Below are 26,378 nucleotides of genomic sequence, written 5' to 3'. Positions count from 1 at the left end.
ATTAACCCTATAATGTCAGCATTATCACCAGGAGATAAATGTGATTCATCTAATATTTCCTAGCCTGTTAATGGTGGTTCAAGAATTAAAACCCAGGTCTGTTTGTATCAATCAGGGTCCAGTTAGAAACTAAAACTACATGGTAATTTGAGCAGGAAAAGATTAATATGAAGAATTATTAACTATTATGGTGATTAAATAAGATTGGCTACTAAGGGTAAAAAAACTCTAAAGAATTGAGAAGAGCAGATATAAGGAGTGGCACTAACCCTCAGTCTGAGGCAGAGCACTTAAGGAAAGGGCAAATTTTAAAGAGTGTCCCTTACCCTCTCCATTTACCCTGGGATCCAGCTCTTCTTGGAGAGGACACAGCTGTGACCCAGTGTGTGGCAGAGACGTTTGCTGAGGTAGCATGCTAGTGGAACTCCCAGGGAAGCCACTCTCTGTGGTTCTGGGGAAACTTCCCATAGGGAGGTATCTCAATGTGGAACCCATTCAAGGGAAGTTGGTGCCTCACGGAACGTGCTAGCAAGCTCCCAGAGTGTGAGTCAGGGGAGCCCTGTGGGGTGCCAAGCAACATGGCCCAGAAGGTGCCCTGCACTGCTGGTCACTATGCACTGTAGGAGCTATCAGAGAAAAGCCCCCAGAACCAGGAAGAGCCTCTGTCCTCGTTTCCTACCTTACCCTCTATGAAGGATGCTTAAAAATTTCCCATATGGCAAGGGAGAAATATTCTAGTCTCACAAATAGGACAATGAAGGGTGGATTTAGGGTGAGGCAATAGATGGATACTACCCACCAACAAATCTGCTTTCTTAATCATTTAATCATTATGTTGTACTGCCTTATACTTACTGTACCACAAAATATGATATTTGAAAAAATAAAGGGGAAAAAAGGAAGGAAGGTAGATAGGTAGGAAGAAAAAGATAGACAATGTAACAGGATTATAAATGAAGATTTACATTAGTATCTCTCTTTTCTTTGAAATGTTTCTAGATAGAGTCACTTTGAATTAATTGCTTAGAAGACTGCCTTATTAAATTTTAGGACATTGGCTTATCAACCAAAAACTGAAGACACAAACTGCAGGCCCAAGGGCCATAACCAAAGATTTTTCACTCTACAATTCAAATTATTTCTTAATCCCAGCTTTCTCACCTACTAGTTAATGCAGGTCATGTTTACTTGACAAACATTTGTTTGCAAATAAGAGCTTCTCCTCAGATAATCCAAATCCCAATTGCATCACTTACAGACTATAAGATTTAGGCAAGTTATTTAATTTCTTTGGGCCTCCAATTCCTCATGTAAAATGATGATAACAATAGTATCTACCTTACAGATGTGTTATGAAAATTAAGTGTGTTAATATTCAAAAGCACTTGGGACCATTTCTTGCATATAATAAGTGCTATATAAATATTTGTATAGATGTTATTATATTTTCTTAAAGACCATAGCCTAAGAACATGTATTCTTTCAGTAGTTCCAGTTTATGGAACTCTTCATTTAATCAACATCTTTTTCAGATTATTCTGATTTCATTGTTTAATGGCAATTTTAAAAATATGATTACGTTATAGTATGTGTAATGTGAATGCTGTTAGTTGGTTATCTTATTTTTTTCTACAGCTATTAACAACAGTGCTTTAAACTGATAGTGTTTGAAGATTCTACTAGCAAGCCCTTACTCCTTAATTTTTGCTATGAATTATCTGAACAGTAAGATTTTTGGTGAAGTATTTTTGGCTAAAGAAAACTATGTTGTCAGCATAACCATTAGCATTCAAATTATTCAATAGTTTTAAATTTACATCCCTTAAAAGAAACATATTAGAAATTTTGTAAAAATGTCTAAAATTAAAAACAAATTAATGTTCTTTTTTTTTTTTTACAGAAGACCATACAAAATACTCTGATATCATCAAGAAATCCAATGCAATTGAAATGTTATTTACACTCTACCCTCCTCAAGGTGCCCATGTGTGTACTAATATGAGGCTTAGGTCAACTTGGCTGAGACCCATAGTAAATGGGGAAGAAGGATATAAGTATATAGGTAAGTTGCTGAACCTTATAATTTCCTTTTATAATAAGGCAGAAATGACCTTGTACTTTATATAACCCTTATCCATCACTTAGATGATATGGGATGATAGACCCTATAGAATATTCCCTTTCGTTCTTAAGTATTATGCTTGCAGTTTAAAAAGTGGCTGATTTATACTTTGGTGACTCCATTGAAATAGTGGAAACACTGTGTTTATCCATTTATCTGATGATGGATATTTGGCTTGTTTTTTAAAAAAAGTGATACTACAAGGAAAGCTGCTACAAACATTCATGTACTGGAGTGTGTATAGACATATGTTTGCATTTCTCTTGACTAAACTGTTTTCCAGCATGGTTAAACCATTTCATATTCCCCATCAGTAGAAATATGAGAGTTGCATTTGTTCCATAGCTATATCAATACTCAGTATAATCAGTTTTTCTAATTTTAGCCATTCTAAGAGATAGCATTGGTATTCCATTGTGGTTTTAATTTGCATTTCTCTAGTAGACAATGATATACAGCATATTTTCATGTATTTGTCATTTGTGTATCTTCTTTAGTGAAATGTCTGTTCAAATTTTTGGCCATTTTTATATTTTTTGCTGTTGTTTTAAGCATTGAGAGTCCTTTAGATATTCTGAATATAAATTCTTTAACTTATATATGCTTCGCAAATATTTTCTCCCAGTCTGTGGCTTGTCTTTTCTTTCTCTTAATAATATCTTCTGAAGAGCAGAAGATTTTAATTTTGATGAAGTCCAGTTTACCACTGTATTCTTTTATGACTCACGCTTTTACTGTTGTATCCAAGAAATATTGTTAGACCTGTGGCCACAAGGTTTTCTTCTAGAAATTTTATAGTTTTAAATTTTATATTTCAGCGTATAATTTGTTTTGAGCTCTATTTTGTACATGACTCAAGGTTGAAGTTTTGTCTTTTTTCTAACATATTGATACCCAAATGTGCTAGCACTATTTGTTGAAAGGACTCTCCTTCTATGAATTAACTTTGTATTTTGGAAAACCAAATAGTCCAAAGAAAATATGTAGATGGCAAATAAGCACATGAAAAGATGACCAATATTATTAGTCATTAGGAAAATACAAATAAAAGCCATAATGTCATACCACTACTCATCTATTAGAATGACTAAAATAAAATTTTAAAATCTGACAATACCAAATCTGGCAAGAATGTAGAAAAACTAGAACATTCATACATTGCTGGTGGAAATACTAAATTGTACAACCCATTTCTAAAGATTTTGATACTTTCTTATAAATTAATACGCTCTAACCATAAAGCCTAGCCATCCTACTCCTGGGTAATTACCTAAGAGGAATGAAAGTATTTGTTTACACAAAAACCTATATATAAATATATGTAGCTGCTTAGTCATAATTGCCAGGAGCTGGAAAAACACAAATGTTCTTCAACTGGTGAATGGATAATCAAAATTTGTTAGCATTTGTACAGTGAAATCTTATCCAGCAATAAAGAGGAATGAGTTACTGATACAATAACATGGATTAATTTCAAATTCATCATTTAATTGAAAGAAGCCAAACTCAAAGGCTATATATTGATTCCATTTAAATGACACTTTGGAAAAGCAAAACTAGTAGGACAGAGTCAGCCCTGTGATTGTCAAGGGTTAATGCTGGTGGGAGGGTTTGACTACAGAGAGGTTGCATGAGGGAGTTCTTAGGGTGATGAAACTGTTCTGCATAGCTAAAACAAATTGTATGCCAAAAAGAATGAATTTTACTGAAAGTAAAATTTTTAAAATAAACACAAAATAAAAAGAGAGAAGAATTTAAGAATGGCAAACAAACCCAAAAATGATGCACACTGCTATTAGTCATTAGAGAGATATAAATTAAACACAGTAGAATACCACTACACACCTACCTTAAGGGCTAAATTAAAAAGTCAGAACACACCAAGTGCAGCAACTGGAACACTAATATCCTGCCAATGCAAATGTAAAATTTTAAAAACACCATGCAAAATGGTTTAACATTTTCTTAAAAAGTTATACACTTACTATATGACTCAGCCATACCACTCCTAGATATTTGTCCATGAGAAAAGAAAGTATATGTACATAAAGGGACTTACACATGAATATTCATAGATTCTTTTTTTGTTAAAGACCCAAACTAGAAGCAACTCAAATGCCCATCTGCAGGTGAAAGGATAAACAAATTGTGATATATCCATGCAGAATACTACTCATCAATCTAAAAGAACAAACTGTTGACAGTATATAATACATGTAAGAAACAATATGGCTGAATCTCACATGAATTATGCTGAAAAAGGTTAGACGAAAAAAAATACAAGAGTATGATTCCATTTATATAAAAGTCTAGAAGTTGCAAACAAACTAGGCCTGTGACAGAATCAGATCCGTGGTTACCTGGGATGGAGGTGGGAAATAGAAGTGAGACCTGATGGATTACAAAATTTGAGGGATGATGTCAATAGAAATGTTTATTAACTTGATTGTGGTGATAGGTGATGGTTTCATGGATGTAAACATGTCAAAATTCATCAAATTATACAGTTTTAAGTACATGTAGTTTTTTATTTACACTTCAATAAAGCTGTAAAAATAAAGTTGAAAACATAAATTTAAACAACCAAGATTGTTAAATTTGTATTTTGGGACTTTTTTTGAAAGATGTCTTCTCTTTAAGTTTAAAACTAGCATATTAGAACTCATCTGGAGAGTCACAAATTTAATGCAGTCTCATTTGGCTTGTGCATGTAAAGATCTGTTTAAGTGCTCAGTTCTGAAAGATAGCCTGGAGGAAGAAGCGGGAAAGAAAGAGAAAGAAAATTATGAAAAAGGAAGTTGAAGGCTTTGGGTTCTATAAGATGAACCAAGACCCTGATTGCAATTTATTTTCTCTTTGCAATTTTCCCCCTGAAAGTTAGCCTATCATTCTAAAAGATTTGTGTTCGTTGTCTACAGCCCATTTGTGAACATTTGGTTCAAATAAAACAAATAGAAAGGAAATACGGAAGTGGCCTTATAAGTTGAGAACTCCATCTTCTGAGGTTTTATGCTTTCTTTCTCCTTTTTAGTAGGTGGCCAGGGCCTTGCATCTTTTTGAATTACAGTTGTTATTAAATTGATTGACAAGAGAGTTTGCAGCATTTGCCTTGAAAAAGATTAGTCTATTATAGAAGAGCTTTCTGAAACTCAGTTAACTCCTTGACTATAAACATTTTAGGGAAGATAGCTCTGGGAATTTATTACATGTTCCAGTATTAATACTTCACAATGTAGGCATTCTTGTTTATTGATTTCACTCTGTAGATTTAGAGATGTATCATCAGCAAGAACTGAAGAGTAGTTAACAGAGTTACTGAATGCTCTGTAAATGGCATGGGCTGTTAACAAAGTATGTAGTATTAAGACCATACATACTCTAGAAATATTTCATATATCCATATTTTACATCCCAGAATTCCTAGCACAGTGGCTTGAATGTAACTGGAATGCTGCATATGTCATAATTTCAAATTGCTTAATAGGCACAAAGTATTTCTTCTGAATCATAATTTTGTAACCTTAGACCATCGATGAAGTTAAAAAAAAAAGTCTTTAAATTTTTTTCCAGGAGCGTAGTCTTGTCAAACCTGTTTTCGGAAAGGTTATTTGGAGGGCTAGTCTTTTAATATGTCTTTGGTTATCTTTCCTTATGAGTTGTCTGTCTTTGAGATCCCCTGACCTTATGGCCTATCACAGGTACACTGAACTTGTTCCTCTCCTTCCTTAAGTTTTTGTGACTTTGTTGAATTTCCAGCCTGGAAGCTGCAGATTACATTAATGAGCTCTTGGAATGCTAATGGGAATACCTTGAAAGGGGTAGGTTAGCCATTGTCTTTTAGGGAATACAAATGAATGATTAAACTACTTTCTCAAACCAATGGTCCATTCTTAACTGAAATCATATTGTTATATTAATGTAAGTTTTCTAATTAGTTCAGATTCTGAGTAATGAGCAAAGACCTCTAGTTCTATTTCTTTTTCATACATCATTTTGAGCCCTTATATAGTAAATTTTACTTACCTTTATAACATATGGTTAGTTAAGTTGTATAATTAATACTGGAACCTGATTTCCTGGCCTAATCACTATTATGTTACCTATTATGAGTACAAGGTATCTTTTTATGCCCTTCAGTTTATTCCACTGCCTTCGGGCAAGACCTGATATACATTAGCCAAATGGGAATCTGTCCTGTCTTTAAAGACTGTGGCAATTACTCAATCGTCTTTGACAGCTCAGAATTTTCTACTTTGCAACATGACTTTCTTTTCTTATACATCCTTTATTGCAGTTGCAACTGTTTCACTCTCAACAAAATAAAGGCTATGCCTACATGATTAAGACCTTTTCTTTTTTCTAAAAATATTCCTTTTAAAATATTGTTCCTCAGAAATCCTCTTGCTAATCCTTAATGACTTTTGGCACTTCTCTCTAAATATTTCCCACATTTTCTCATTTGTTTTAAGTGATGGAACTCAGACTAATATATAATAATCCAATATGTCTGATTTATTATGAATATGATATTAGCAACTACATGTTCTGCTGATATCTTTGTGCTTTTTTAGACCTTTAAAATACACATCTCCGCATTTACTTGGTTTTCTATCCATCATTTTTAATCTCCTTTTTTTGACATATTTCTTGTAGCTATTTGATATATGTGTAATTTATTTTGCCTTCTTAAATTTCCTACCCTGACTTCTCCTGATTTTCCTTAACTTATTTAGAATATGGACAGTTATTACTCTTGTCAAAACTCAGTTGACAATGTTGAACCCATTCTTTGAGGTGTTCTATAAGATTATTATATAATGGAAAACCCATATAAATCCTGATTTGAATGGAGGTCCATATATATATATATATATATATATATATATATATATACACACACATATATATTTTAACATCTTTATTGGAGTATAATTGCTTTACAATGGTGTGTTAGTTTCTGCTTTATAACAAAGTGAATCAGTTATACATATACATATGTTTCCATATCTCTTCCCTCTTGCTTCTCCCTCCCTCCCACCCTCCCTATCACACCCCTCTAGGTGGTCACAAAGCACAGAGCTGACCTCCCTGTGCTATACGGCTGCTTCTCACTAGCTATCTCTTTTACGTTTGGTAGTGTATATATGTCCATGCCACTATCTCACTTTGTCCCAGCTTACACTTCACCCTCCCCATATCCTCAAGTCCATTCCCTAGTAGGTCTGTGTCTTTATTCCCATCTTGTGCCTAGGTTCTTCATGACTTTTTTCCCCCTAGATTCCATACATATGTGTTAGCATACAGTATTTGTTTTTCTCTTTCTGACTTACTTCACTCTGTAGGACAGACTCTAGGTCCATCCACCTCACTACAAATAACTCAATTTCGTTTCTTTTTATGGATGAGTAATATTCCATTGTATATATGTGCCACATCTTCTTTATCCATTCATCTGTTGATGGACAGTTAGGTTGCTTCCATGTCCTGGCTATTGTAAAGAGAGCTGCAATGAACATTGTGGTACATGACTCGTTTTGAATTATGGTTTTCTCAGGGTATATGCCCAGGAGTGGGATTGCTGGTTCGTATGGTAGTTCTCTTTTTAGTTTTTTAAGGAACCTCCATACAGTTCTCCATAGTGGCTGTATCAATTCACATTCCCACCAACAGTGCAAAAGGGTTCCCTTTTCTCCACACCCTCTCCAGCATTTATTGCTTGTCGAATTTTTGATGATGGCCATTCTGACCGGTGTGAGGTGATACCTCATTGTAGTTTTGATTTGCATTTCTCTAATGATTAGTGATGTGGAGCGTCCTTTCATGTGTTTGTTGGCAATCTGTATATCTTCTTTGGAGAAATGTCTATTTAGGCCTTCTGCCCATTTTTGGATTGGGTTTTTTGTTTTTTGATATTGAGCTGCATGGGTTGTTGTATGTTCTGGAGATTAGTCCTTTGTCAGTTGCTTCCTTTGCAAATATTTTCTCCCATTGAGTGTTGTCTTTTCATCTTGTTTATGGTATCCTTTGCTGTGCAAAAGCTTTTAGGTTTCATTAGGTCCCATTTGTTTATTTTTGGTTTTATTTCCATTTCTCTAGGAGGTGGGTCAAAAAGGATCTTGCTGTGACTTATGTCATAGAGTGTTCTGCCTATGTTTTCCTCGAAGAGTGTGATAGTGTCTGGCCTTACATATAGTTCTTTAATCCATTTTGAGTTTCTTTTGGTGTATGGTGTTATGGAGTGTTCTAATTTCATACTTTTACATGTACCTGTCCAATTTTCCCAGCACCACTCATTGAAGAGGCTGTCTTTTCTCCACTGTATATTCTTGCCTCTTTTATCAAAGATAAGGTGACCATATGTGCATGGTTTATCTCTGGGCTTTCTATCCTGTTCCATTGATCTATATTTCTGTTTTTGTGTCTTGATTACTGTAGCTTTGTAGTATAGTCTGAAATCAGGGAGGCTGATTCCTCCAGCTCCGTTTTTCTTTCTCAAGATTGCTTTGTCTATTCAGGGTCTTATGTGTTTTCATACAAATTGTGACATTTTTTCTTCTAATTCTGTGAAAAATGCCAGTGGTACTTTGATAGGGATTGCATTGAATCTGTAGATTGCTTTAGGCAGTAGAGTCATTTTCACATTGTTGATTCTTCCAATCCAAGAACATGGTATATCTCTCCATCTATTTGTATCATCTTTAATTTCTTTCATCAGTGTCTTATAATTTTCTGCATACAGGCCTTTTGTCTTCGTAGGTAGGTTCATTCCTAGATATTTTATTCTTTTTGTTGCAATGGTAAATGGGAGTGTTTCCTTAATTTCACTTTCAGATTTTTCATCATTAGGGTGTAGGAATGCTAGAGATTTCTGTGCATTAATTTTGTATCCTGCTACTTTACCAGATTCATTAATTAGCTCTAGTAGTTTTCTGGTAGCATCTTTAGGATTCTCTAGGTATAGTATCATGTCATCTGCAAACAGTGACAGCTTTATTTCTTCTTTTCCTAGTTGGATTCCTTTTATTTCCTTTTCTTCTCTTTGCTGTGGCTAAAACTTCCAAAACTATGTTGAATAATAGTAGTGAGAGTGGGCAACCTTGTCTTATTCCTGATCTTAGTGGAAATGGTTTCAGTTTTTCACCATGGAGGACGATGTTGGCTGTGTGTTTGTCATATAGGGCCTTTATTATGTTGAGGAAAGTTACCTCTATGCCTACTTTCTGGAGGGTTTTTCTCATAAATGGGTGTTGAATTTTGTCGAAAGCTTTCTCTGCATCTATTGAGATGATCATATGGTTTTCATTATTCAATTTGTTAATATGGTGTATCATATTAATTGATTTGCACATATTGAAGAATCCTTGCATTCCTGGGATAAACCCACTTGATCATGGTGTATGATCCTTTCAATGTGCTGTTGGATTCTGTTTGCTAGTATTTTGTTGAGGATTTTTGCATCTATGTTCATCAGCGATATTGCCCTGCAGTTTTCTTTCTTTGTGACATCTTTGTCTGGTTTTGGTATCAGGGTGATGGTGGCCTTGTAGAATGACTTTGGGAGTGTTCCTCCCTCTGCTCTATGTTGGAAGAGTTTGAGAAAGATAGGTGTTAGGTCTTCTCTGTGTTTGACAGAATTCGCCTGTGAAGCCATCTGGTCCTGTGCTTTTGTTTGTTGGAAGATTTTTAATCACAGTTTCAATTTCAGTGCTTGTGATTTCACTGTTCATATTTTCTAGTTCTTCCTGGTTCACTCTCGGAAGGTTGTGCGTTTCTAAGAATTTGTCTATTTCTTCCAAGTTGTCCATTTTATTGGCATAGTAATTGCTTGTAGTTGCTTTAATTTTGTATCCTGAGTTGCTTATAGTAATCTCTCATGATCCTTTGTATTTCTGCAGTGTCAGTTTTTACTTCTGCTTTTTCATTTCTAATTCTATTGATTTGAGTCTTCTCCCTTTTTTTCTTGATCAGTCTGCCTAATGGTTTATCAATTTTGTTTATCTACTCAAAGAACCAGCTTTTAGGTTTATTGATCTTTGCTATCGTTTCCTTCATTTCTTTTTCATTTATTTCTGATCTGATCTTTTTTATTTCTTTGCTTCTACTACCTTTGGGGGGTTTTGTTCTTCTTTCTCTAATTGTGTTAGGTGTAAGGTTAGGTTGTTTTTTTGAGTTGTTTCTTGTTTCTTAAGGTAGGATTTTATTGCTATAAACTTCCCTCTTAGAACTGCTTTTGTTGCGTCCCAAAGGTTTTTGGTTGTCGTGTATTCATTGTCATTTGTTTCTAGGTATTTTTTGATTTCCTCTTTGATTTCTTCAGTGATCTCTTGGTTATTAAGTAGTGTATTGTTTAGCCTCCATGTGTTTGTATTTTTTACAGATTTTGCCTGTAATTGATATCTAGTCTCATAGCATTGTGGTCAGAAAAGATCCTTGATATGATTTCAATTTTCTTAAATTTACCAAGGCTTGATTTGTGACTCAAGATATAGTCTATCCTGGAGAATGTTCCATGAGCACTTGAGAAGAATGTGTATTCTGTTGTTTTTGGCTAGAATGTCCTGTAAATGTCAATTAAGTCCATCTTGTTTAATGTATCACTTAAAGCTTGTGTTTCCTTATTTATTTTCATTTTGGATGATCTGTCCATTGGTGAAAGTGGGGTGTTAAAGTCCCTTAGTATGACTGTGTTACTGTTGATTTCCCCTTTTATGGCTGCTAGTATGTGCCTTATGTATTGAGGTGCTCCTATGTTGAGTGCATAAATATTTACAATTGTTATATCTTCTTCTTGGTTTGATCCCTTGATCATTATATAGTGTCCTTCTTTGTCTCTTGTAATAGTCTTTGTTTTAAAGTCTATTTTGTCTGATATGAGAATTGCTACTCCAGCGTTCTCTTCATTTCCACTTACATGGAATATCTTTTTCTATCCCCTCACTTTCAGTCTTTATGTGTCCCTAGGTCTGAAGTGGGTCTCTTGTAGACAGCATATAGTGGGTCTTGTTTTTGTATCTATTCAGACAGTCTATGTCTTTTGGTGGGAGCATTTAATCCATTTACATTTAAGGTAATTATCAATATGTACATTCCTATTACCATTTTCTTAATTGTTTTGGACTTCTTATTGTAGGTGTTTTCCTTATCTATGTTTCCTGCCTAGAGAATACCTTTAGCATTTGTTGCAAAGCTGGTTTGGTGGTGCTGAGTTCTCTTAGCTTTCGCTTGTCTGTAAAGGTTTAAATTACTCCGTCAAAACTGAATGATATCCTTGCTGGGTAGAGTAATGTTGATTGTAGGTTTTTCTCCTTCATCACTTTAAATATGTCCTGCCACTCCCTTCGGACTTGCAGAGTTTCTGCTGAAAGATCAGCTGTTAATCTTATAGCAGTTCCCTTGTGTGTTATTTGTTGTTTTTCCCTTGCTGCTTTTAATATTTTTTCTTTGTATTTAATTTTTGATAGTTTCATTAATATGTGTCTTGGCATGTTTCTCCTTGGATTTATCCTATATGGGACTCTCTGTGCTTCCTAGACTTGATTAACTATTTCCTTTCCCATATTAGGGAAGTTTTCAACTAGAATCTCTTCAAATATTTTCTCAGTCCCTTTCTTTTTCTCTTCTTCTTCTGGGACCCCTATCATTCGAATGTTGGTACATTTACTGTTGTCCCAGAGGTCTCTGAGAATGTCCTCAATTCTTTTCATTCTTCTTTCTTTATTCTGCTCTGCAGTAGTTATTTCCACTATTTTATCTTCCAGGTCACTTATCCGTTCTTCTGCCTCAGTTATTCTGCTATTTATCCCTTCTAGAGAATTTTTAAATTTCATTTATTGTGTTGTTCATCACTGTTTGTTTGCTCTTTAGTTCTTCTACATCCTTGTTAAACGTTTCTTGTATTTTATCTATTCTATTTCCAAGATTTTGGATCATCTTTACTATCATTATTCTGAATTCTTGTTGAGGTAGACTGCCTATTTCCTTTTCACTTGTTAAGTCTGGTGGGTTTTTGCCTTGCTCCTTCATCTGCTGTGTGTTTCTCTGTCCTCTCCTTTTGCTTAACTTACTGTGTTTTGGGGTCTCCTTTTTGCAGGCTGCACTTTTGTAGTTCCTGTTGTTTTTGGTGTTTCTCCACAGTGGCTAAGGTTGGTTCATTGGGTTGTGTAGGCTTTCTGGTGGAGGGAATTAGTGCCTGTGTTCTGGTGGATGAGGCTGGATCTTGTCTTTCTGGTGGGCAGCTCAACGTATGGTGGTGTGTTTTGAGGTGTCTGTGGCCTTATTTTGATTTTAGGCAGCATCTCTACTAATGGATGGTGTTGTGTTCCTGTCTTGCTAGTTGTTGGCATAGGGTGTCCAGCACTGTTGCTTGCTGGTCGTTGAATGGAGCTGGGTCTTGGCCTTGAGATGGAGATCTTTGGGAGATTTTTTCCATTTAATATTACGTGGAGCTGGGAGGTCTCTTGAGGACCAGTGTCCTGAACTTGGCTCTCCCACTCAGAAGCCCAGCCCTGATGCCTGGCTGGAGCGTTTCATCCACATGGCTCCGAATAAAAGGGAGAAAAAAGAAAGAGAGAGAGAGACAGAAAGAAAGGAGATAAAACAAAATAAGTTATTAAAACAAAAAATAATTATTAAGAAAAAGTTTTTTTAAGTAATGTAAAAAAAAAACCAACAGGCAGACAGAACCCTAGGACAAATGGTGAAAGTAAAGCTATAAAGACGAAATCACACACACACACACACACACACACACACACACAGAAGCATACACATACACACTCACAAAAAGAGAAAAAGGGAAAAAATATATATATATCGTTCCTCCCAAAGTCCACCTCCTCAATTTGGGATGATTTGTTGTCTATTCAGGCATTCCACAGATGCAGGGTACATCAAGTTGATTGTGGAGATTTAATCCTCTGCTCCTGAGGCTCCTGGGAGAAATTTCCCCTTCTCTTCTTTGTTTACACAGCTCCTGGGGTTCAGCTTTGGATTTGGCCCCGCCTCTGTGTGTAGGTCACCTGAGGGCGTCTGTTATTCACCCAGACAGGACGGAGTTAAAGGAGCAGCTGATTAGGGGGCTCTGGCTCACTCAGGCCGAGGGGAGGGAGGGGCACAGATGTGGGGTTGAGCCTGCAGCGGCAGAAGCTGGCATAACGTTGCACCAGCCTAAGGTGGGCCGTGTGTTCTCCCAGGGAAGCTGTCCCTGGATCACGGGACCCTGGCGGTGGCGGGCTGCACAGGCTCCCGGGAGGGGAGGTGTCGATAGTGACCTGTGCTCGCACACAGGCTTCTTGGCAGCAGCAGAAGCCTTAGTGTTTCATGCCTGTCTCTGGAGCTCATTTAGGTGGTGCTCTGAATCCCCTCTCCTCGCGCACCAGGAAACAGTGTTCTTTTGCCTCTTAGGCAGTTCCAGACTTTTTCCCGGACTCCCTCCCAGGTAGCCGTGGCGCACTAGCCCCCTTCAGGCTGTGTTCACGCCGCCAACCCCAGTCCTCTCCCGGCTTCCGACTGAAGCCCGAGCCTCAGCTCCCAGCCCCCGCCCCCCATGGCGGGTGAGCAGACATGCCTCTCAGGCTGGTGAGTGGTGAGTGCTGGTTGGCACCGATCCTCTGTGCAGGAATCTCTCCACTTTACCCTCTGCACCCCTGTTGATGCGCTATCCTCCGTGGCTCCAAAGCTTCCCCATTCCCCCCCGCCAGTCTCCAGCCACGAAGGGGCTCATAGTGTGTGGACACCTTTCCTCTTCACAGCTCCCTCCCACTGGTGCAGGTCTTCTCCCTGTTCTTTTGTCTCTGTTTTTTCTTTTTTCTGTTGCCCTTCCCAGGTACGTGGGGAGATTCTTTCATTTTGGGAGATCTGAGGTATTCTGCCAGCATTCAGTAGGTGTTCTGTAGAAGCTGTTCCACGTGTAGATGTATTTCTGATGTATTTGTGGAGAGGAAGGTGATCTCCACATCTTAGTCTTCTGTCATCTTGAAGCTCCTCTTTCCATATATTTTATATCTCTTATATCTTCTCAAACATAGGAAATGGTCTATTATTATTTGGATACGTTTAAATGTACTATGGCTAGTTCAATGTTGCAATTTACCTATAGAGGTAAATCTTCTTGCTTGAGGAGAATAATGTAGTCACTTGAAATTTTTCAAGTCAACTGAACTGGAAAAATTGTTTAGGTGTATATTCATTGATCTCCCTTTACCAACTATAAACTGCCAGCAACCTCTACTTTCATATTCTTTAATGTCTCATATTCTTTAATGTCCCTTTGATTTTTTTCATTAAGGGCAAATGATGTGAATGTGTTTTTGTGATAAGTGTAATTGCTGCTAGGTAAAGTGTCATTTTATTTTTATTTGGTTCAGTTGGTTAAAACTTTCAACATTTAGCACACTTACAAGAATAATCCAACAGAAAGATGAAAATGAATGCTATATTGTATCTGGTTAAAGTTTTTTTTAACTGTTTTCAAATTACTAAAAATTCTTTAGGATGATGAAATAGATCTTCCTCATTGTCTTCTTTGTGGCTTCCATTTTTTTTCTTGGGCTTCAGTGATAAAATCAGAGATGTGTTTCCCATTCCCTCACCCCCAGTTTTACCAAGCAGGTTGGAAGCATTGAGGAGGCAGACATTAAGATAAGGCATCAGATCCATAAGTTAAAAGAAATGTGTTTGCACATTTACAACCACCTACCACTCCATACTTTACTGCTTATCTTTGTAAAATAAAAATTGTAGGATCATTGTTTCATTATCTGCCTTCTGCATCTATTTATTTAACAAGCATTAGTTAGGTGTCTACTATATGCTTGGCAACAGAGATTGAGAAACAATTAAAGATTAATCCCTGCCCTAGAAATGTTCACATTCTAGTCAATCCAAAACACTCTCAGATTTTGGCTGAGTTAGTCCCAGTGAGCACCCCTGTTGGTCCATGAGTCAAATAGAGTGATATCAAATGAGGATCTTCCAAAATTTTTTTGGAAGAATATCTCCAAATGATGAAGGTTGGCATTAATAGTATCTGAAATAAAAACTCAAAGCTGAGTTCACTGTCCATCTAAGTAAGTGAGAGTCATGCAGAGTGATGGTATGTTACTTCTCAGGCTAGGCCATAGATTTTGTGGCTTCTCCCTTGCTCTCTTTTGGATAAGCTAGTCAAGAAAGCTAGCTACCATGTCATGGAGACACTCTAGTAGCCCTGTTGAGAGGTCTATGTGCTGATGAACTGAGGGCATGTGCTACAGCCAGTGAGGAACTGAGGTCTGTGTGAGTAGTGCAACATAGACGATGACTGCAGCTCCAGTGACAGCTTGACTGCAACTTCATGAGAGACCCTGGCCTGACCCACCCAGAAAATCCAGTCCAGTTTCCTAACTATTATTATGTGAGACAAATGTTTGTTGTTTTAAGCTTCTAGTTTGGGGGTAATTTTTTACACAGCATACAAGTCAGTGATTAGTGTTTTTTAACAGTGGAAGTGAAATGACATAGGATTGAGTGTGGTTCCTCAAGAAAGACTGGGCTGCTGATTGACTGACCTTCAAAAAATTTGTTACTAGAGTGAAACTTTTGTTCATTGGTTAACTTTCAAAAGTAGGATCTCTCACTGATTAGTTGGCTTTCAGAAGTGTGTTTACTGAGGTGAGTTTTTACCAGCTGATAAAACAGGCTTGATATTGGTTCTGGGGGTTACTTGTCAGCATGGCTATGGAACTATAATTGATTGGTTAAAGCGGTATAAAAAAAAGTTCAAGTATTAACTTGTTACATAGCTGTAGAACTGTTAGGCTTCTCTTAATACTGTGGGGAAAAAGTTATTCTCAATAAATAGGCACAGAAAGAAACAAAGATTACATGGTTGTTGATTTACTAGAAGCAATTAAGCATAATTATGAGCCTAGGAAAAGAGAATGACTATATCTGGCAGTATTAGAAATGATTTTATAAAGATGATGATGTATGAATTTATCCTTACAGAATAGGTTAGAATTACTAAGTATAGAAGAGAAGAGAGCATTGTAGGCAAAGGGAAGAGCATTGGAGAGTCCACATGTGGGAACTAACTTTGTTTTAAGGAGTTCTTTTTTATCAAATTCTCCTGAACAATTTAGCAGAAGACTCTTTTTTTCTTATTGTGACATAATTGGCATATAACTTTATATTAGTTTCAGGTGTACAATATAATGATTTGATATTTGTATGCATTGTGAAATGATTAAAACAATAAGTCTAGTTAACATCCATCATAATACATAGTTACAAATTTTTTTCTTGTGACAAGAATTCTTAAGATCTACTCTCTTAGTAACTTTCAAATATACATTATAGTATTATTATATACAAACTATACATTACATCCCCATGATTTATTTATTTTATAACTGGAAGTTCGTACCTTTTGACCACCTTCTCCCATTTGCCTCGCCCCCCACCTCTGGCAACCACCAATCTATTCTCCGTACCTATGAATTAAGGGTTTTTTGGTTTTGTTTTTTAGATTCCATATATAAGTGCAATTGTATGATATTTGCCTTTCTCTGTCTGATTTATGTCACTCACTCAGCATTATGACCTCATGGTCCATCCATGTTGTTGCAAATGGCAAGATTTCCTTCTTTTTATGGCTGAATAATATTCCACTGTATGTGTGTGTATGTATATACAATATATATGTATATCTATACCTATGTCAATGAATAGAGGGATAAAAAAATGTGGAGCATGTATACATATATAGGTATATATACGTATATGTATACATGCTTCACATTTTTTTATCCCTCTATTCATTGATGGACACTTAGGTTGCTTCCATGTCTTAGCTGTTGTAAATAATCCTGCAGTGGGCATGGGGGTACATATATTTTTGAGTTAGTGTTTTTGTTTCCTTGAGATAAATACCCAGATATGGAATTACTAGATGGTAGTTCTATTTTTAACTTTTTCAGGAACCTTCATATCTCTTTCTCTGGTAGTTCTGTTAGTTTTTGAGAACATATTCCTTATTTCCAGACTAAAATTCTTTAGCACATAGTAAGCATTTATGCATTAACTATTTGTTTTATGAATGAATGCATATGTGAAGTATTACTATAGCAGTTAAGCCATTGTTTTCATCTTTTATATATTAAAATTCCTTTTGTTTACTCTCTCTGGATTGCTTCAGAGATTACTGTAGTGTGATATGGATGTAATATAGTATGGCACAGTTCTTTAACCATTTTAATTTAATAAAATATAATTCAACCATACTAGAGGCAGAAATCCAAGGTAAGAAGAGCATTATTCAGTCGCTCCACAAATGTTTATTGAGTGCCTTGTGTTCAGTGCTTTGTGATAAATGTGAGGAAGTTTCAAAAGTTAATAGAATATCTTCCCTCTTGTGTGTTTATGATTTAGCCTGGGGAAATGATACATATACATAATTAACTACAATAGAAGACATAAAGTGATGAGTCTTGTAAAACAAGTGCATCTCAGCTGCTCTGCTCAACAGTCTTGTCAGGCAGGGCACAAAAGGGACTTTGCAAGAGAGGAGCCTGAGCTGTGGCGCAGACACTCCCAGTGTCTTTGGAGAGCTGTAAGGATGCCTCTAAAGTTATTTCATGCTCACATTCATAATGTGCATAGCCAGCCCTTCTGAAATAACAATAATTAAAAACAGTACACTTGTTGAAGTAAGTCAGAGAAAGACAAATGTCATGTGATATCATTTATATGTGGAACCTAAAAAAAGACACAAATGAACTTATTTACAAAACAGAAATAGACTCACAGACATAGAAAACACACTTATAGTTACTAAAGGGGAAAGAGGGGGAAGGGATAAATTAGGAGTTAGGGATTAACATATACACTACTATAGATAAAATGGGTAAACAACAAAGACCTACTGTATAGCACAGGGAACTATGTTCAATATTTTGTAATAAGCTATAATGGAAAAGAATCTGAAAAAGTATATATATATATGTATAATTGAAAAATAAAACAGTACATTTGTTTACTAAAGAGTAAACATTTCAATATATAGTGATCAACTGTAGTGTATTATACATTGATAATGTTATGTATAAATTTAATATAAAGATGGATTTTAGAAAATTTGTAAAATTATAAAAATAGGAAAGTGTTACTAAGAATTCAGTTTCTTTAATATAACCACTTTTTATTATCTTGGCATATTTTTTTACAGTAATTTGTAAAACTACTTGTAACTAGAATATTTAAGCCTTGGAAGGGACACTACATGTCATTTTGCCCAATTCCCTTTTCATTGTTATAGGGAGTCAGTTAGTAGGTTTTAGAAAAGTGTCATTTGAATTGAGAATCTGAGGATGCAGAGGCTAAGTAGCTTGCTCAAGGTCATGACCTTAACTGTAACTGTGAAGATGATGATTCAAGTTCAGGGTCGCATCAGGCCCATCACCCCTACCACTACCACACACAGACATACTTCTCAAGCCATCCTGGCTTTTTATGAAAAGTAATTTTTCTGGACAAAGTAAGTACCACTGTATCTGCCTTTGAACTAGTCTTTTTTTTTTTCTTTTCCTCAAGCTTTACAATTGGCTGCTACTTTTGTCCTTTGAATATTTTCTGAAGCAAAAACTGAAAGAAATATACTTACTCCCCCTTTTGCTCTATCTTGGGAGTGGAGGTGAGACAGAGGCCTGGAGTCGAGGCAGCCTGGCCCTGCAAAAGCTCTTATTGCCTGTGGACAGATTGGGTTCCAACCTCTTTGGAAAGCTCTGACCACACATTTTTGGCCCCTTGCATATTGCTTTGCATGACTGTTTTAAGCTCAATTCCTTTATTTTTCCAACCACACATATTAAATAATAGGAAATAGTATTTCATCATGAAACTTCACATAAAACAAAAGCTGATCCTTATTAGATGTAAATATTTTTTAAGCTGAAAATCATTTAATATCCCTGGGGGAGAATGATGACTTTTCTCCCCAAGACTGTGCAGTATAATGAGGTAAAAATGTTTTCACAATACTTTGGAATTTTTATAATTGTCTTCTGTGTTGTTTGACTGTCAGTTAAATTAGAACATTTGATAACTGTAGGGAGCTGATAAGACTTTCTATTAAAGTTATGTCATTATGTTAATCTTGGTTCAAATATAGTTTGCCTGAATCCTATTTTAATTATATAATATTAGAATAAATTAACCTATTAAATAAAATTACCCTAGAGGGTACAGAACATTTTAAATGCCTTTCAAGTTACAAGTATATAAAATCATGTACTACTAAATCTACAGTTGTCTTTCCTCCTTAAAGCCTTTATGATTTGGAGCATAGATATTCCCACATAAATACAGATTGTTTGAGACTTAACATCAACCAATGAACAAGATTATTTAGCTTTTAACTCTTTGCATATTGTGGAAAAATAGTGAGTAGTGAAGTTTAAAAAATGTGGAGGCTCCCAGATTGCATGTGGTATGCAAACAACCAGAGACTGGAGTTATCTAATAAATATATTGACAGCTGCTTGTACAAAACACATAACTTTATTTAAAAAAATTGATCTTTGTGTCATGGTGCAGATAATAGAGGTCTTCCAACAATTTTAACTGTAATTCCTTTATCCATGTATGGGAAGGACTCAGTGACCATGAGTACCATACATAGGTTTATAAACATTCACATAACACTTATATACTGTCCACTTTATGGTGATATGGCCTGCTTTTATTCAGAGTAAGTTTGACATATGTTTATGTAAAAATGAACTATTCTAACTCACCTTATTTAAAAGAAACTTCCACAACTTCATTTATTTATATATTCATTCATTCAATAGATATTCTGAAGCTCATGCTGTGGTACTATGTACCAGGAAACTGTTGCAATATAGAGAAATAAAAGGATCATAGAGCAAACCAAACATTGAGTAGATCTTTCTAGTCAATATAGCTGACAGCTAAGAGTCAACGGGTGGATTCTCAGGACCTCTCGACTAAAAAATTGATGGTGTTTTGGAGCCATCAAACATTTGTGCTTTTCATGAGTATGCATATTAACCTCCATCTGACTGTCTAATGGGCTCTTAGTAGAGATTTTAAGAGTGGAATTGTAAAGGCAGGAGAGGGAAAAGTAGAGATGAGTGGGAGAGGAATTTTATAGTAGATGCTGGTGCCTAATTATTTGCAAAAACCTCACCACACCACTACACACTGTCATAGGTACAGACAGAAGTCAAGAGAACTATTTCTGGCTTTTAAAAAAATTGCTTATATAATGTACAATCTATGTATGTAAGTAGTAAAACAATTCTTCCACACTGTAGAATGCACTTAGTGTGCTCTTCAATATATACTCCCTGTTTAAGAATAACCTGGTATTGTGGTTTTGGTTTCTGGCTTTAAGTTTGAGGTTAATCAAAATTCTTTAAAGTCAAAGCAAATCAACATCTGTTTAATGAACTAGAACTGTGCTCCAGATACTATATTATTTGGAAACAAAAAGAAAAATAATTATACTTCACAGGTATTGAATGCTTTCTATATGCAAAGAATTATGCTAAATGATTTACCTGAATTCATTTAAATAATCTTATTTAATCCTCATAGAAACCCAATGGGCCATGCACCATAAGAACACTGAATCACAGAGAGGCAATATATCTAAAATGCATAGCTAGAAAGTGGTAGAGTTATGACATGAAACCCCAGTGTTTTGACTTTTCAGCCCATGGTTTCAAAATATTTAAAGTAATGTAGGATTTCCAACATGTAACCTGTAAAAGAAGTAGATCAGAATAAAAGCTTCAAACAACAGTTCAAAAGCAAGGCCAACACTTACACACAATTATTTGGATGGTAATTATTGAATATTGTAAATAGATATAATGTTTTACTGGCAATTTTAGGTGATAATCAATAAAATCTTTTTTGGGGAGGGCGGAGGCATGCAAAGTTAGTTCTTATGGGCCAACATCAATTACCAACATTGCATTTTATTGCTTTTTTTCTTAAAAAGACTGCAACATTTACTTATTACCAAAAACTTTTTACAATTAGAAAGGATAAAGAAGAAAATTCATTCATTTATTCAACAAATATTTATAGAGTGTTAAGATCACCTATAAAATAGGCCACCAAGAGATAACTACCATTAACTTTGCTGTATTTTCTAATGTTTTGTTTTTTAAAATACATACTTGTAATGACAGGGTATACAAAAATTATACATACACATATGAACTTCAAAATCCATTTTTCTGATTATAAACATAATACATGCTCATTGTGGAAAATTTAGAAAATGCAAATAAAAAGTAAAATTTTAAATAGTACTTGGAATATCCACCTCCTCAAAATAATCTCTGTTAATATTTTTGTGTATTTAGTTAATTGCATAATGAATTATAAGACATTTCACTTACTGTATAGGTTAATAAAGTTAAACACATCTGTATGTATTGATTTTTATCACAGTGAACTCAAGAATATTCATATGTCTGAATGAAAAATGATAATGGAAGAGTACAATGAAAAAATACTATTAGCTTGGGAAAGTTTAGTAATCTTTCTTGATTGAATAATTGAGTGTTCAGAGTCATTCGACATGATTCAACAGATGTAGAAGAGCATCAATCACGATTCTCCATAAAGAATATGGCCAGGGCTTCTCTGGTGGCGCAGTGGTTGAGAATCCGCCTGCCGATGCAGGAGACACGGGTTCGTGCCCTGGTCCGGGAAGATCCCACATGCCGCGGAGCAACTAAGCCCGTGAGCCATGGCCGCTGAGCCTGTGCGTCCGGAGCCTGTGCTCCGCAACGGGAGAGGCCACAACAGTGAGAGGCCCGCATACCGCAAAAAAAAAAAAAAAAAAAAAGAATATGGCCAGTCTGTTTCTCTATCCTCTGCTTATGTTCAAGGAAAAGAAAAATTAGTAGTACTCCCAGCACAGTATCCAACTGTGTAAACAGGTTAGCCAATAAAGAACTTCTAGAAGATAACAGAACTCATCATGGCTTTTGCTAGGCTCAGGTGTACGTAGGTAATGACCCTCATTGATCCCACAAACCCAAATTACTCCTTTTATGCTCCCACAATCTTCAAGTTTCTACTTTTGGCCATTTAAATTGCCTTTAATGAAAAACAGTGAAAAAGGAAATAGGGAATGTTTTTTTATTGCTTGGCATGTGAACATATATACACCCAGTAGCTTGGAAGAGTCTAGCCTAAAGGGCGAATCACTGAAGAGGAGACAGAAAAGCACATCTCTCTCCTGTAGAGCAGAGGGGGATGACTCAGCTGTACAACTTAGATTGTACAACTTAGCTGTACAAGTATTAGATTGTGGACTTTGAGTCTAGCAGGTTTTGTGTACCAAACAAAGACACACCCATCCAAAGTGTCCACCATGATGTATAGTGAATTATGTTTCTAATTAGTCACGTTAGAAAACTGCTAAATTAAATTCCAATGGACTTAAGCTAACAGAATGAGGTAACACCCAGAAATATCTTCAAATAAGATCAATTCCAGTGGAACCAAAGTGCTCCAGAACAACTAGCTGCAGAGTGCTGAGCCCACTGGAATGTAAATATGCTGCAGTTCCCATCTGACATGAGGTGATAAAACCTCATGTTCAAGGAGAGAAGCACTAAAATGCAAATTTAAGGGTGAGTCCTAAAAGATCTTATCAGTCATCAGCCTGGCAAGAAATCACATCTAAAATTGTGAGTTAAAGGGTGTGGCACAAGAAATACATTTCCTGAGACAGGGAAAGTAGCAATAGCAGAAACACTGCTAAGGACAAAATCAAATCAGGCTGCACCAATGTTCTGACATGCGTAATCCAACAGGACACTTGAGTTTGGGCTCCAAGCTGAATAAGGGCAAACCTATTATACACAACGTTTCCACCCTTAAGTGTAGTTTTGATTACTCCATCTGTTAAAATCCACCTAAAAGATTTTTGAATATATGTCCTCACATACCTGTGAAAGTTTGTCCCTTCAGAGAGCTAGAGAGCATATGAAGTTCGCAGGTCCAACTCTTTTCCCTCAAAGGTGCATAGCAATTCTTCATTTATTCTACATATTTAGACTGCTTTTTATTCCCAGAAATTTTCAACATGCACAAAAATAGAGGGAATAGCCCAGGGGACCTCAGTACCAGCCTCCTCAGCTCTCAGCATTTTCTTGGTGCTCAGAACATACCTTGTTCTTTCTCCACTTCCTCCATTCTTGCTCAAGTCGCATTATTTCTAGTCTGGACCGGTTAAAGTCTCTCAATAATCTTCCCTTTGCTCACCTACCAGTCTGTTTTCCACACAAAGTCAAAACGGTCTATAACTGTAAATCAGATCTGGCCACTCCTGTGCCTAAAATCTCCTATGCCCTCTCATTTAAAAATCCCGAACACTTATGGTCTGGAGAGCTTTCTGATCTATCTCAGTTCAGATGTCACCTTTTTTTTAACCTCCCTCACCACCCCATCAAAAATGTCCTGCCCCAATCCCTCCAGTCCCTCTCCCAAGTGCAACAAGCTGTTTTGTTTTCATCATGGCTTTCATCACTATCTAAAATTCTATTATTTCCCTGCTTTTGCCCCAACTATTACCTGGAAAACCCTGGCTCCAGGACAGCTGGAATCTTGTCCATGTGTTCACAGCTTTCTCCTCCACCTCTGGCTGAGTGGTTCTCAACCTTGGTGGCACATTAGAATCACCTGGGCAGCACTGACTAATATAATTTGGGGTGGGGCCCAGGCACCATTAATTTTTTTCAGACCCCCCAGGTGATTCTAGTAAATACCAGGGATTGAGAAACACTGCCTCTTGAAAATGCCTGGCACATACAAGGTACTGAATAACCTTTTGTTTAAACAAATGAATGAGGGCTTGGCTCCTACTTCAATTATATTTTGAATACAGCAGTAGATAATGTGTCAGGAATACGTTATTCCTCTGAGTCTTCAGGATCACTTTGGTTCTGTCGTATTTATTTATTTATTTATTTATTTATTTATTTATTATTTTTTTTTTTGTCGTATTTCTTTTTAAGTCCATATTGTTAGAGAGAGAGAGAGAGAGGGAGAGAGAGAAAAGAGGGAGGGAGAATGTGTGAGAGAGGGAGAGGGAAGCATGGGTTGGTGGGGAGGAGAGAAAGAGGAAGAGAGAGAGATTGATTGTGTTTCCTGTGTTTTCATCCCTGAATCTTTCTTGTACTAGTGTTAACCACTTGTTCATGGGTCATACCCACTCAGCCATCTGATTAGGAGGCTTCTAAACTAACTCTACTAGCAGGCTTTTCCCCAGTCCGGCAATCTTACTGCCCAGCTCTTTGAATAGATGAGTTTGTGAAAAGCTGTCCTTTCAGAAGGCACTACTACTTTACCTATAATCTTACACATCTCAGAATGGAAGATGCTAGCATCTGTCCCTTTCCTGACATTTTTTTTCCTGGCTCATTTGCAATATGTGAATAGGTGTGGAATGAACATCACTGTTAAACTGGGAAATTTAGAAAAGTACTCTGGCTGTTCTGAAAAATCAGGAGCCACAAAGCAGAGTAACAGCCATTCAGCAAGCTTCTGCCATCTTCCTTATGAATATTTGCAGTTGTTCTGTGGTTCACACAAAGCATTATAAAACTCACTGATCACTGTCACTGTGAACATTTCATTAATACCGAGGCAAGTATTAGGTAGATAGACAGATAGAGATAGACACAGATAGATAAACCTTTTTTCATTTAGCAGAGTAGAAAACTGAGGTTTAAGGAAATTATGTCTTGCCCAAGATGCCACAGTCAGTTTGTGGTAGACTCCTTTTCATATGGTGGTATCATCAATTCCAAAGAATGATGAGCAGGAAATAGTGATTGAGCTTTCTTCACAAACCAATGCCTGCAATGTAATTTTTCTAGGTAACCTCAAAACGTCAAGTGTTCAAGGCTGTCCTTTTCCAATGCATTTTTAAATATGATGAAAATGTGGCATGATGGCATTTTAATTGAAGTATCCATTTCTTTTTCCAACATAATTGACATTTTTAGAAGTTGTGTAAAATGAATTTATTTTCAACTAGATACAAATACTATGGAATATAAGTGGAAAACAAGAATTATAAAAGAAAACATACATATAATTGAGTCCATATTATAAAATACATTTTTATTAGATTCGATGCAAATAATTTTCTCCATGAATCTACAAAACAGAAGATTTGCTTTAATATTTCTGATATTTGCAGTTTTTTCCCTATGTGATTTATTGCCCTATAGGAATCCAATTAACATTTTCTATTTTGTTAAATTTTACATTTGAAACCTCTGATTGTTATTCCATAAATGTGAGAATAAAATTCTTAGATAGGACTATTGATATTAGAAGTAGTCCTCAGTTTGTTAATATTTTTGGATTGTTAGTTTTTTCATTTATAAAGATTAATGACAAACGTTAATTGTACAACTGAGAAGTATCTGCAAATACAGAAAATTCTCATGGGGCCTTTTAAAAGGGGAGAGGGAAAAGATAAAATGAAAGTATTAAATTTTTATCACAGGGAGCATAATGGACCAACTCTGAGTGTATCGATGATTATTTATTTCATGAATCTGTGATTCTCTCTGTGCACTTTAAGTGGGTTCATACCTCACTTTCCAGCACTGCTTTTCCCTTGTATTGAGAGTAAACGCATGTACCATGAATCAGAGACTAAAATTCACGCCTCAGTATTATTATATAACATAGAAAATCTGTCATCGTGAAAGCAATTCCCTTACTCCTGAGATAATTTGAGGTATCCATTTTGGACAGGATCATCCTTTATGAGGAAGATACAGAAGTATCGATTGAGTACTTTAGTGATATTAAGAATTTATTGGAGCTCCATATCCTTAAGTAGTCGGATGAAATGAAAATGCTCTGAATGTAATCATTAATTATTCCTCAAACCTCCCTTAGGAAAACATTCATTGTAAGATAGGAGTTGGTAAGGTAGGACAGGGATTTTAAATATGAGAAGCATCAAAATAATTATTCTATGTGGCATTCATCAGCTTCAAAAATGTGCATATTTTAAATCATTGGATTTCAAGCAAGACTTTGCAGTCATACCAGAACTAGAAGTGTTTTTGTAACACTCCTGGAGGAAAATTCTTTGTTACGCCTTCACTGAACACATTAATTTTGTATCAGAAGAGGGGAGTTGATAGCAATTTTGCACCTATCTGCAGATGTATGAAATGTTTAGTCATTTTAAGGTAAGAAGTGCTCA

The 26,378-nt window shown here is 36.0% G+C and overlaps 1 protein-coding gene across 1 annotated transcript in view; it reads left to right on the top strand.

The window, feature by feature from the left end:
* Nucleotides 1-26,378, top strand: part of IQCM (IQ motif containing M) — a 363,785-nt gene that overhangs the window by 268,189 nt on the left and 69,218 nt on the right. Inside the window, exon 14 of the mRNA XM_059066097.2 lies at nt 1,901-2,062. Coding sequence (XP_058922080.1) covers nt 1,901-2,062 — 162 coding nt within the window. The remainder of the gene's footprint in view (nt 1-1,900; nt 2,063-26,378) is intronic.

The sequence above is a fragment of the Kogia breviceps genome, chromosome 6 (genome assembly GCF_026419965.1).
Source record: "Kogia breviceps isolate mKogBre1 chromosome 6, mKogBre1 haplotype 1, whole genome shotgun sequence".
In the NCBI taxonomy this organism is placed as follows: Eukaryota; Metazoa; Chordata; class Mammalia; order Artiodactyla; family Physeteridae; genus Kogia; species Kogia breviceps.
Note: the sequence above shows the minus strand (reverse complement) of the source record. Positions and strands in the feature narration are given on the sequence as shown.